Genomic DNA, 14,008 nt, shown 5'->3' on the forward strand with positions numbered 1-14,008 from the left:
CATAAATGTTTACCTGGTTGACTGGGGACTAAGTATATGGTAGATAGAAGTGGATGTGAGACTTTTCACTGACTACCTTTCTACATTTCTACTTTTGAGGTTTTTGAATATCTAACTTAAAAGAAATTGAATTAAAAATTAAGACTATGACTGAAATAAAAGAATAAGGCTTATCTACAATAAGTAAATTACAATTTGAACAAGATATGTTAAGTGAGAAAAAAGTCACAGAATAATATGTACAACACTCTTTTCATTTATTTATTTAATTAACAAATACTTTTAGGTCCCTAATTTATGTTTGAGATACTAGTGATATGGAAGTACATCAGGCAGCCAAAGTTCCTATTATCATGGAGGTTACATTTTAGTAGTGCATAGGGCCTCACAGATGGCTCAGTTCTGAAGAATCCACCTGCCAATGCAGGAGATGGGTTTGATCCCTGGGTTGGGAAGATCCCCTGGAGAAGGAAATGGCAATCCACTCCAGTATTCTTACCTGGGTAATCCTATGGACTGAGAAGCCTGGTGGGCTACAGTCCATGGGGTCACAAAGAGTCAGACATGACTGAGTAACTAAACAATAATACAGTAGGCAAACATTTAAATAAACAAGGTTAATTTCAAACAGTGATAGAAGCAGAAAGTAAAAGTAATGGTGACGGAGAGTGACATGGGCTGGGGAATAGTTACCTGATGGGTATCACAAAGACCTCTCTGAGGAAATGACATATGAACTGAGCTCTGAGTGAGGATAACCTGGGAGAAGTAAGTGGTTCAAGAAGATAATGTAGTGAGTGCAAAGGTCCTGAGTGCAAAAGTCCTGGAACAGGGTGGCAAGTTTGAAGATCTAGGATATTGTCTGTACAGCAGGCAGAGCCTGGTAGGGGGTGAAATCAAAGTGCTAGTCAGGGGACAAATCATGGGTTTAAATAAAAGAATAATACGTATGTTTGTATAAAAATTGAAAACATCTGGAAGGAGAAACAAAATCTTATTACCATTATTAAGTGGCTATTTTGTGGGGATGATGGTTAGTAGGACTCTAATTTTCTATACCACAGCAGGATCTGGATGTTTTTTAGGGGGAGGTGGTATTCTAGCTTTTTAATTTTCCCCCTTTTACACAGAACAAAGTAGAAGAAATAATACAGGAGAATTTGGATTTTTTAAAGTATTTTAAAGTGCAAAAAAAAAATAAGTTTCAAGGGAAAAACATGTACTAGAGTATTGAGTAAGAATCTAGGAAGGTGAAAATTGTACCCAGAAGCTTGATGATTCCTTTGGTTCTAGTCCCTCTAGTGGCAAGCATGGGGCAGTCCTGGTGACTGAGTACAAGCACAAACATTCCATTCCCAGCTAATGTATCTTTAACAGAACTCTGAAACATTCAGATGTTTGAATTCTTGAAATCCTTGCCAAAGCGTGAGTGGGAAAGAGCCCAAAAGCTCTACAGTGATTGTTACAGTCATCTACTGTAGATCATAAAGCAATCGAAAAGTAGTCTTTAGAGTTCAAAAGTAAACCATGAGGAAAACGCTCCAGTGCAGCAGTCTTACAATGGTGTGGCTTAAATATTCAGGCCCTGATCACCATCTCTTCTGAGCCTCTGCTCAGGCCTATCTTGCTTTGTCTTTTCTCCACGTGAACAATCTATATTTTCCACGCATCTTGGTCAGCTCATCCTTCTACAAAGGTTCCCCAACAACTCACTTTGTGTGTGTGTTAGTTGCTTAGTTGTGTCTGCCTTTGTGACCCCATGGACTATAGCCTGCCAAGCTTGTCTGTCTGTGGGTTTTCCAGGCAAGAGTACTAGAGTGGGTTGCCATTTCCTTCTGTGCCCCATCCTTAACTCATACCTTGGCATTTCCTAACCAGGATAAAAATAACTGATGTTTAGGGAGTTGTCACTGGGTACCAGATACCATGTTAATTAATGTTACCCTGTTCAACCCTCAAATCAACCCTGGGAGGTGGTGCTCTGATCGCTTCCCTTGTACAGATGGAGAAGGTAGACCTGAGGCATTGGGCCATACGCCTACGTATGGCTGATAAGTGGTAGCTTGGAACTGAATCCCTGTCTGACTCAAGACCACAAGCATTTAGCCAGTACTTGAATTACCTGAATATAGTTTTTTATTTGGATACTGAACATATAATCAGTGTAGATCATGGGGCATAAACTCAGATGTGTATAGGGACCAGGATGTGAAATATGGGGCCTTCTTGCTCTAGTTTTTGTTGCTCTACATTTGAAAAAGGGGGATCAAAAATATTTCACTTTCCTCTTAACTTTATCATAAAAATATGTGATAACGCCTGGCAACTGATTATTAACTCCAGTATCAGAAAGCAACAGAGAGTTTGGAGACTGTGATAGACTCAGCAGCATGGGTCTCACATAAAGGAGGTATTTATCCCCAGCTCAGCTTCAGAAAAATGCTGCCATTAGGAATGGTAAGTGAAGTGAAAGTCGCTCAGTTGTGTCTGACTCTTTGTGACACCATGGACTATAGAGTCCATGGAATTCTCCAGGCCATAATACTGGAGTGGGTAGCCTTTCCCTTCTCCAGGGGATCTTCCCAATTCAGAGATCAAACCCAGGACTCCCGCACTGCAGGCAGATTCTTTACCATCTGAGCCATGAGGGAAGCCCAAGAATACTGGAGTGGGTAGCCTATCCCTTCTCCAGCAGATCTTCTGATCCAGGAACTGGGCAATTGCATTGCAGGTGGATTCTTTACTAATTGAGCTACCAGGGAAGCAAGGGAATCCCAAATCATCAGATCTTTTTAAGAGAAGATAGGACTCTGGAGTTTTATGCAAAATCTCCCAAATTTAATACATTGGCAATGAAATCACATTTTAAGAACATGGTTTGGCAGGACTGATTTGATCAGTGGGTCATAAGTTCATTCTTGTCTCTTTAATTGCAATGCAAGTTTTCCCTGTGAGAAACTGCAAAAGCAGATTTCTTTTCTATCTCTCACAGTGGTAGGTACCAGCCAAGTACTCAAAAGATTTTTGCTGAGCTTTGAAACTGTTCATGAGTATTATTCTATATTTAGATTTCAGTTCCTTTTGGCAAACATACACTGTACTGTGAATTTATCAGAGCCAATGGATTCTTTGAATTTATTAAAGAGGATGATGGGGCCTAGGACAGAAAGTATTCATTAGAAGTTTCTTGTTTTTATTGCATTTGTACTTGGAATAATCCTGGTATCAGATTGATATCTTTGGTCTAGGTCATACCTTGATGCACATTTTAATCTCTGGTGATAGCCTTAAAAAAAATACCCATGCCTCAACCCCAGGAAGTCCATTTTAATTGCTCTAAAGGAGGGTCTTGGCACTGTTGTGTATGTAAATGTATATACACATATGTGTATAAATATGTGTGTGTATATATATATATATTTTTTCACCAAGTGATTATTTTTGGCCAGGTCACATGGCTTATGGGATTGAACCCGGGCCGCCTGCAGTGGAAGCCCAGACTCCTAACCACTGGACCACCAGGAACTTCCCCACCAAGTGATTTTAATGTGCAGCCAGACTAGAGAGGGTCACTGGTCTGGTATCTGGTAATCAGAACTCATAAGACCAGATAATCTTGATCTTACTGCCAGAAGTTACCTCATGAGTTATTTGGCCCAGTTTCATGCCCTTAAGTCACTAGTTTCCTAAAATTGCTGTTATATCTTATTTGACTACTATACTGCTAATATGGCTTCCCTTGTGGCTCAGACGGTAAAGAATCTGCCTGCAATGCAGGAGACCTGGGTTCCATCCCTGGGTCAGGAAGATCCCCTGGAGAAGGGAATGGTTACCCACTCCAGTATTTTTGCCTGGAGAATTCCATGTACATAGAGACTGGCAGGCTATAAGTCCATGGGGTCGCAGAGTTGGACACAACTGAGAGACTAACACTTTCACATTACCAATATACTTGTCTGTAGTTCTATTTGAGAAGAGGGGGAAAAAGCTGAAACCTCAGGGAGATATTTAAGTGCTTGTTTCCCAAACATAATTGAGTGACTGTTCATGGAATTTCTTTCTGTTTAAAAGAAATCTGTGATAATAACAGGAGGCCTAAACTAAAAACCTGGTGATTTCTGCCTCACTAACAAGTGACATATTAAACCATTTGATAATTAAAAATGAACTATTTTTTAAAAAGAGAAAGCACACACACACTGAAATTACGAAAGTTATAGAAGTATAATGTTTACCTTCCATTCCTGTATTTGGATCATCAAGTCTACTTCCCTGAAGATAAGTACTCTTATGGGTTTCCTGTGTATCTTTCCAGAGACACTATAGTCTACAGTTATTTTTAATTTTCATATTTTGGCTTCAGTAGGAATCTGTACTTCAGTCATTCTCCTTTTTGACATATCCTTCCATATTTCCTTAAGAGCAAAGGTGCTAAGATTAGAGTGGGAAAGAATGATCCATGCTGAGGGTTAGAACTTAAAAGGATCTCAGAGGTCATCCCGTCCTTTGCTATTCCTGGATTAACAGGGACTTCAGCTTGGGAGCGTGTCAGAAATGCAGAATCTCAGACCTCTCCCAGACATCCTGAAGCAGAAGTTGCATCTTCACCAAATCCACGTGATTCATGTGCACTTTTAAGTTTGAGAATCATTGCTCTGGTCTTGAATTCTCCTTCACAAATCGAGGTGGTGCGGCTCAACAAGGAGCCAGTGGAGAGCTGATACTAGAAATCAGGTTTCCTAACAGCCTTGTCAAGTGCATTTTCTGAAATGCCGAAATTCTGGCCAAATAATCTGATGCAGTGCTTTTATGCATTATGTTCACTAAGAGCTTTGGAGTCAGACACAGCACAGTTCAAATGCTAGCTTTATTCATGGCATACAGTAGGAGCTCAATAATGGTGATTATTCTTCCTGTTACTGTTATTTTATTTTTAAAATTAATAAGTAACTTTGAAGAGCAGTTTTAGGTTCACAGCCAAATTAAGCAGAGTTCCCTTTTATCCTCTGTCCCTCACTAACATTAACAAGAGGATTACTAGCATTTGTCACTGCACTTTGCACTTGACTGAAGCTTCAAAGCAATGTTTCAACAGCCTTTAACGAATCATTTACAGATTCTATTTTATGTCTGATTTAACAGAAAGACCTTTTCCTTTTTTTTTTTTTAAACATATCCTGTTCCTGTCTCAGAATGTTCTTTTGCTCTGGCAACCAGGTCTGAAAGAGTGAGGTTAAGGTCTTGGCAGGTTCCGTTTTCTTTCCACTGAATATTACGCTGGAACGGAGCAGCAGATTCTGAGGACAAGACATTGAGAGGTAGGAGCTAAATCAGAAATGAGATTCCGTTTTTAATCAGAGCGCTCAGCTGATGTCCAAACCCCAGCTTGAGAAGGGAGCAGGGGCCTGTGTTGTGGGAAATCAGAACGAACGATTGCAGGGTCTTTCTGGAACTTGGGCTTTGGCATCTTGGAAGTTAGGGTTCCGAAGGACCGCAAGAGGAAGGTGCCGATTTCGTTCCGCATAGCAGAACTTGGCGCTAGACTGGAAGGAAAACGGAGTAGCTGCTAGTCAGAACGACTCTGAGTTGTCCGCGTGGAGCCCACCTAATTGCTATGGGCTGCCTAATTTCTGTTCTCGCTCGGAGCTCCTGGGGCTTGGAAACTTTTCTAGACTTTCCGTTTGAGCTCTTTTGGCTTCTCCCCGCCTCCCTTAAAAGGCTCTGAAATCTATGTGCATTTTTTTTAAAGGCATTTCCGGAGGGACATTTCCCGGAGGCCGGAAGTAACGGCTTTCCTTTGTCTCTCCTTTTACACGCCAATTTCCGCGATGTCTTGTGGGAGCTGTAGTCCTGGGACGGCGATTGCCGCCTGGGTTGTAGGAGACTGGGCGGTTTTTCTGGTTCTGGGGCTGGGCCTCTGACGGGCCACATGCGAAGAGCTTTCGCTAAGTTAAAAAGCTCTCTGTGATTTCTGTATTTGGTATATGTATTTTTTTTTTAAGTTAAAAAATTTTTTCTTTTTAACCAGCTTGTGTAAATTAAATTATATTTGTTCTTTTAAAAAGCATCCCAAGGGAATTCCCTGCGGGTGCAGTGGGTGGGGCTCCCTGCTTCCGCTGTAGGCGGCCTGGGTTCCATTCCTGGTGGGGGAACTAAGATCTCAAAACCCGGCCAGTAAGGAGATAGATACAAGTTATTAAATAGAATAAAAAGCATACAGAAAACAAAAGTGGTAGGATGACTATATTGACTTCACACTAACAGTTCAGAGAGATGTAAACCGAAATTAAAGGCTTTCTGTACCTGCTCAGCTCCCTTCCTTAAAAGGAATCCGTATATTTGATTTTTAAAGAAAAAAATCAGGTGCAAATGTACATATAGTTGACCCTTGAACAAAACGGGCTTTGAAATGCAGGGGTCCACTTACACAGGGAAATTTCTTTTTTGGTCAATAAATATATGAATTATGAAAAAGTATGCAAAAGAGGTAATGACATCATACTCTTTTTAGACTTTCTTTTTCATTTGTAATTCATCTTAGAGATTTTTCCATACTGCACAAAAAGAGCTATCTTACTCTTTTTTTTAATGATTGTATGGTATTTCATAACAAAAATACCATAATTTGTTCATCCATTGATCTCTTCTTCACCATCCCATTGAGGGACATTTTGATTATTTCCAACTTTTTTCTGTTGCAAACAATTTTGCAGTGACTGCCTGGAACATATTTTGGTGTAAATCCACAGGATAAATTTGTAGAGAAAAATTATCGAGCCAAGGAGATATATGCTTTATAAAAGTTTACAAATATCACCAAATTGCTAAACTGTACCAGTTTACACTGGAATTCTCAGGTGGCTCAGTGGTAAAGAATTCACCTGCCAATGCAGTAGACACAAGTTCAGTCTCTGGGTAGGGAAGATTCCCTGGAGGAGGGCATGGTAAGCCACTACCTTATTCTTGCCTGGAAAATCCCAGGGACAGAGATGCCTGGTGGGCTACAGTCCATAGGGTTGCAAAGTCAGACACAACTGAGCACGCACACACGCACTGATTTATAGTAGTATCCAGCAATGTATGAAGGTGTTTGCTTCCTCCCTTCTATTCTAGCATTGGGTATTATCAACTTTAGAAATTTTGCCTCTCTGAGAAGTAAACAATGTATCTCCTTTGAGCGATTAGCAGTTTCATAATTATGAATGAGGCTGCACTTTTCTTGATACATTTAATGGCTATTTATATTTCTGAAAGAAATCATATCCTTAATCCAGTTTTCTACTGGGCTGTTAGTCTTTCTCTTACTGATTTTTTGGTACTTTTGTAAACTGGGGAACTCAACTTTTGTCTGTTATGGGAATTGTGAAATTTTTTTCCTTGTACATTATTTACCTACCTTCTGATTTCACATTTGTATTTTTTTTTTGCCACTACACATCTGCATAAATTTTGTACAGTCATGTTTATTAATTTTATCCTATGGCTTCTGGGTTATTTGGTTATCTGTAACTTACTTTGCTATAAGGAGGAATGGCTCTAGCATCATCATTTTTTCAAAATACTAGCCAATGGCCCCAACATGATTTTTATTACCTTTATCATTAGAGAGAAAAACCCAGTGAACATTAAAGATATACCCTACCATAAGATGCTGCAGCAAGTTTAGAAGTTAGTTTTGGGGAAAAGAGTAGAAATAAATAAGTGGTACTCTACTTTTCTCCAAACACATACTAACCTTATATTATTGCTTTTTCAAACAATACCCCCAAAAGGTTCCTATTATTTATGTGTTTATACTATATTTATATAAAGTATTATTTATTTAATATTTATTAAGGTAATGAAGATTTCTAATCATTATACAACTTGAAAAATAAAAAATATGAAAATGATTTTAGAAATTATGAATGATTGAAGCAGAATTCCCAAATTGACAGAAGGTTATGTATATTCAAATATAAAGGAAACTTTTCGCCCAAATCATCCTTTAGAAGAAAATGTAGATACCTTATACTTGTAACCTTACAGAGTTTCTCATACAGTGGAAGAACAGCACTATTCTTAAATTAATACAGTTTTTCATAATATAGTATTTTAAATATATAGGTTTAAGTAAATTTAAAAAGCTGAATATTATAGGTCATTGGATCATTTTATATATAGCTAAATAATGAAAGTTAAGTATTACATGTAAGCATTTGACTATTTTATATATAATGTATACACTATATTGGAAAAGGAAATGGCAACTCACTATAGTACTCTTGCCTGGGAAATTCCATGGATGGAGGAGCCAGGGGGGCTACAGTTTATGGGGTCTAAAGAGTCGGGCAAAACTGAGCGACTAAGCCACCACCACTACCATGTATATTACATTCACATGTAATACATACAAATATGACCCCAAAGTCATCCTTTGCGGTGGGCAGATTGTCTCACTGGTGAAACTTAGGCTTTTATTCAGGACTGGATAGTGTATTCTTGTCATTTTGCTATTGTTTGATCAAGACTTTAGTGTGTATACAGTGGTGCAATATGTTGAACTTAAATTCTGAAGTATAAACATCATTTAAAAACATGGCGAAAAATACAAGAAGAAATAGCTAAGTGTTTTACCATATTTGCCTCTAGGCAGAGGGAGATAGGAGGCAAGTCTTCTACTTTTCTGTTAAAATCTTAGAATACGATGTCCTGAAGCGTGTGAGCGCAAGAGCTGGGATTCTCGGGCTCTAGAGCACAGGCTCAGTTGTGGTGGTGCGTGGGCTTAGTGCTCCGCGCACGTGGGAACTTCCCAGACCACAGGTCAAACCCGAGTCTCCCGCACTGGCAGGCAGGTAGCTTCCCCTGAACCACCAGGGAAGCCCGTTTTTATAACAAGAAAAACATGAGGATGTATGGTTGGACACTTCCTTTTAAGATTTTCTTTTCCTCTGATTATAAAATCACATTGTATTCATTTTCATCAAGACTTATCAAACTCAACATTTTATGTAAAAATACATAGGTGGCGCTAGTGGTAAAGAATCTGTCTGCCAATGCAGGAGACAGAAGAGACAAGGGTTTGATCCCTTTGTCAGGAAGATTCCCTGGAGGAGAGAATGGCAACCCACTCCAGTATTCTTGCCTGGGGAATCCCATGGACAAAGGAGCCTGGTGGGCTACAGTCCACGAGGTCGCCGAGAGTTGGACACAACTGAAGCAACTAAGAACACATATAAATATACTAATATATATTTAAATATATACAACTAAATTATTTTACTAATATATATTTAAATATATACAGCTAAATTTTTTGTGACATGCAGTAATATATTAGTTTCAAGTGTACAACATAGTGATTTGACTTTTTTTTTTTTTTGCTGTACTGTGTGGTTTGTGGCATCTTAGTTCCCCAATCAGGACTGAACCTGGGCCAAGGCAGTGAAAGCACCAAATTCTAACCGCTAAACCACCAGGGAACTCCCATGATTTAATATTTTTATATAATCACCACAGTAAGTCTAGTTACCATCTATTGCCATGCAAAGTTGTTACAATCAATGTTTTTATTTTGGGGACATGATCTTGTAACCAAGTCATTCAGTACTATTATTAATAAAAATAACAAAACCTCAGAGGCTTAAAACAAGATGGGAAGGAGCTTTTTACTGAATTCTGACAGTGAAAATAAATGTGGAAATATCAAAATGAGGAAAATAACCAGTAATGCCACATAAAACTGTAACCTCACAACATAAAGAATACCTTCAGCTGGGTACTTATTGAATTATGAGCTCTTTCTTTTTAATCCTTACCTTTATCCTAAGAGGTGCTGTGAGTTGAGGGCACTAAAGAGGGAACCATTCAGAGCCAAGGTGTCAAACATGTAGGCCACAGTTTAGTAAATAATATGATAAATAACACAATATGATGCAGGTGTATTCTATTTGTAGAACTGCTTAATTTTAGGTGATTAAAGAAAGTAATGAAAACCTTATGCTTACATGAAATAAAAATTTTGGTAAAACTCAGTTATAGGATGTAGGGAGAATAAAAGAAATCATCAGAGTTCTTAAAAAAAAAAGCGCAAAACTATAGGAACTGTGTAAGTGTATAGCCAATAGGCTCTCAGTAAATCCCTACTGACTTACATATATGTTAGCTTTCTTTTCTAAAAGATGTGCCAACATAAGTGAAAGAATCTAAGAATGAGAGTATTCAGTGTAGTATTTCTTATTAGAGCTGAAGATTTGAAGTGTCTGACACTAAGGAACTGAGATTAAAAAAATAAATACACACATACACACACATATATATATATACATGTGTGTAAATGCATATAATGAATGCAAAAACGAGACGTTGTTGGCAGTGGTTATCTTGGTTACCTCCAGGGAATAAAACTAATGGCTGGAAGACCCAAGGAGGGAGGGACCCTTACCTTTCATCCCTTTTATAGCTTTAAAATTTTGTTGTATGTGCATATAGTGCCCATTAAGGGCTTCCCAAGTAGTTCAGTGGTAAAGAATCTGCCTGCCAAGCAGAAGATGTGGGTTCAGTCCCTGGGTCGAAAAGATCCCCTGGAGAAAGGAAATGGCAACCCGCTCCAGTATTCTTGCCTGGGAGGTCCTATGGACAGAGGAGCCTGGTGGGCTGCAGTCCATAGGGTCTCAAAAGAGCTGGACACAGTTTAGAGACTAAACATCAAACAGCAGTGCCCATTAAAAATATAAAATTAAATTTAAATTCAAAGTGATGGTTAAGTCATATTTGTCAATGTTTTCCAGTTCTCCTTCTTCCAAATGCACACAGCCACCAGATTAATCTTAAACCTTCACTTTTAACATGTCACATGCTTAAGAAGCTACAGCAGTTCCCTGTTGCCTCCACGCTTGTTCAGTGTCCTCTGCCTGATCCTCAAGACTCTCCATGTTCTGGCCCTCATCTTCAGTATTGGTCTCAAATGTTATTCTCTTCAGCACACTCTGCTGTAAAGTTGTTTTCTTCACTTTTCCCTGAATATTTTTCCTACAACAGCGTATGCATTTTGTTCCTTCCTCCTTCTCTCCATTTATTCTGTAAATGCTTCTATGGATTTCTTTAAAATTTTCCCTCTAAACTGTACAGTTTAACATTTGATGAGGTAATATGCTGGGCTTCCCTTGTGGCTCCACTGGTAAAGAATCCACCTGCAATGTGGGAGACCTGAGTTCGATCCCTGGGTTGGGAAGATCCCCTGGAGAAGGGAAAGGCTACCCATTCCAGTATTCTGGTCTGGAATATGATAGTGCAAAAGAAATATAGTACAGCAAAAATGGTACTCTGAATTCTCAGTTTGGATCTTTTCCTGGGCCAGGGACATGTGGTATGATACTCAGGTATTTAATAAGTTATATGAAATATTCAACACTTCATTATTAAGTAGGCTTGTGTTAGATGCTGTTTCCCACTTGTAGGCTAATGTAAGTGTTTTGAGCACATTTAAGGTAGGCTAGGCTAAGTTATGATATTCAGTAGGATCAGTTCAGTTCAGTCGCTCAGTCATGTCCAACTCTTTGCGACCCCATGAATCGCAGCATGCCAGGCCTCCCTGTCCATCACCAACTCCCGGAGTTCATTCAGACTCATGTCCAACGTGTCAGTGATGCCATCCAGCCATCTCATCCTCTGTCGTCCCCTTCTCCTCCTGCCCCCAATCTCTCCCAGCATCAGAGTCTTTTCCAGTGAGTCAACTCTTCACATGAGGTGGCCAAAGTACTGGAGTTTCAGCTTTAGCATCATTCCTTCCAAAGAAATCCCAGGGCTGATCTTCAGAATGGACTGGTTGGATCTCCTTGCAGTCCAAGGGACTCTCAATAGTTGGGTTAAATGCATTTTTGATTTAGGATGAGTTTATGGTGTCAAAACCCCATGCTAAATTGAGGAAGAGCTGTATATTTATAGAATAGGAATCATACCATAATTCTAAAACTTAAAATTTGTATTTTTTCCTTTTTAAATTGAGATATAACTTATGCCCAGTAATGTGCAAAGTCTCAATGGTCAGTGATTGTTTACATAATTGCTTGTTACCTTTTTTTCACCTAACAATGTGTGAACATTTCCCAGGTATTAAATATGTTTCTACATTTGAAAAGATCCTGATGCTGGGAAAGATTGAAGGCAGGAGGAGAAGGGGACGACAAGATGTTTGGATGGCATCATCAACTCAATGGACATGGGTTTGGGTGGACTCTGAGAGTTGGTGATGGACAGGGAAGCCTGGTGTGCTGCGGTTGATGGGGTTGCAAAGAGTCGGACACGACTGAGCGACTGAACTCAATTGAACTGACATTAAAATGACTACATGATATACTACTGTATGTGGATCATTATTTAAATGATTGTTGGACAATTAATTTTTCTACAAAACCTTCATTATTGTTAATTGGTAATGATAACTATCTTTATTGCCGTATCTTTGTACACATTTTTTTTTTTTTTTTTGGCTTCACCATGCAGTATGTGGAATCTTAGTTTCTTAGTTTCTGAAGCAGGGATCAAACTCTCTTCCCCTGGATTGGAAGTGCAGTCTTAACCACTGGACTACCAGGGGAGTCCCACAAGTCATTGTTTTAAATAATCCTGTTTGTTTGTATGTGTCTTGTCTCCCTCCCTCCGTTGCACTGTCAGCTCCCTAAGAACTGTTTACCACATCTTTTTCTACAATCATGCTGAGCAGAAAATAGGTCCTCAGTAAACATTTGTTGAATGAATAGATTATCAAATGAATTATCAAATGATCTTAGTCTATTTCTTTCTACTCTTGTGTGTGTTAGTTGCTTGCTGTTGCTGCTGCTGCTAAGTTGCTTCAGTTGTGTCCGACTTTGTGTGACCCTGTAGATGGCAGCCCACCAGGCTCCCCCGTCCCTGGGATTCTCCAGGCAAGAACACTGGAGTGGGTTGCCATTTCCTTCTCCAATGCATGAAAGTGAAAAGTGAAAGTGAAGTCGCTCAGTCGTGTCCGACTCTTTGCGACCCCGTGGACTGCAGCCTACCAGGCTCCTTCGTCCATGGGATTTTCCAGGCAAGAGTACTGGAGTGGGGTGCCAGCTTAGCCGTGTCTGATTCTTTGTGACCCCATGGACTGTAGCCCTCCAGGCTCCTCTGGGAGCCTGTCCATGGGATTTTCTAGGCAAGAATACTGGAACGGATTGCCATTTCCTTCTCCAGGGGATCTTCCCGACCCAAGGATTGAACCCCGTCTCCTGCATTGCAGGCAGATTCTTTACTGTCTGAGCCACCATGGAAGCCTGTCTACTCTTAAGCTGTTTAAAAAATTATGAAATATTCTTAACACTCAGAAAAGTGCTCACTACTCATATTTAACAAACACTAAGATTTTACCATAATGCTTCAAATTTTTTTCTATTCCTTAGTAAAAAAAGAGGTGAAAATATATCAGAGGTGAAAAAATGGCCAATTTGAGGAATATGTAAAAATGGATAGTGTTTATCAACTTCTAAAAGGAATGGTTCATTTGCATCACTTACATAAACTCAAACTACAGATCCCAGCCAGCACTGCAACAGTTCCACACGTGGGCTATTCTTTTCTCTTGTATAAACAGCCAATGAAAACTAGAGTTTACAAAGGTCTAGGATGACAGCTGGCGTGTTGACTGTGGCCAGCCTTAAATCTAGTTAACTGCCGTTTGGAACACACTGCTGTAAACCAGATCTCAACAGGCGTTTCCTGTTAATTCTCAGTTCATTGTGCCTCTTGTTTCAAAGGGAAGAAAAACTGGTTTAGTCATCTCAATGGATGCGATACTGAATTACAAGTCGGAAGATACTGAAGATTACTACACATTACTGGGATGTGATGAACTGTCTTCGGTAAGCAATGAATAATGCTGTTATTTTTCACAACAGTATTTCAAGTTTTATTTAAGGTTTTAACATTTTGAACTTTAAGTCACATTGCCTAAAAACCTAATCATGTATTATTTTAAAGCTCTTTTGGCTCAGAGAAAGTTAAGGACTTA

The 14,008-nt window shown here is 39.3% G+C and overlaps 1 protein-coding gene across 1 annotated transcript in view; it reads left to right on the forward strand.

Annotated features, from left to right (window-relative positions):
- DNAJC12 (DnaJ heat shock protein family (Hsp40) member C12) overlaps positions 5,162–14,008 on the forward strand; it is a 43,369-nt gene continuing 34,522 nt past the window's right edge. The window contains exons 1-2 of the mRNA XM_005699094.3: positions 5,162–5,318; positions 13,755–13,859. Coding sequence (XP_005699151.1) covers positions 13,782–13,859 — 78 coding nt within the window. The 5' untranslated portion in view covers positions 5,162–5,318; positions 13,755–13,781. The remainder of the gene's footprint in view (positions 5,319–13,754; positions 13,860–14,008) is intronic.

Source organism: Capra hircus, chromosome 28 (assembly GCF_001704415.2).
Source record: "Capra hircus breed San Clemente chromosome 28, ASM170441v1, whole genome shotgun sequence".
Classification (NCBI taxonomy): domain Eukaryota; kingdom Metazoa; phylum Chordata; class Mammalia; order Artiodactyla; family Bovidae; genus Capra; species Capra hircus.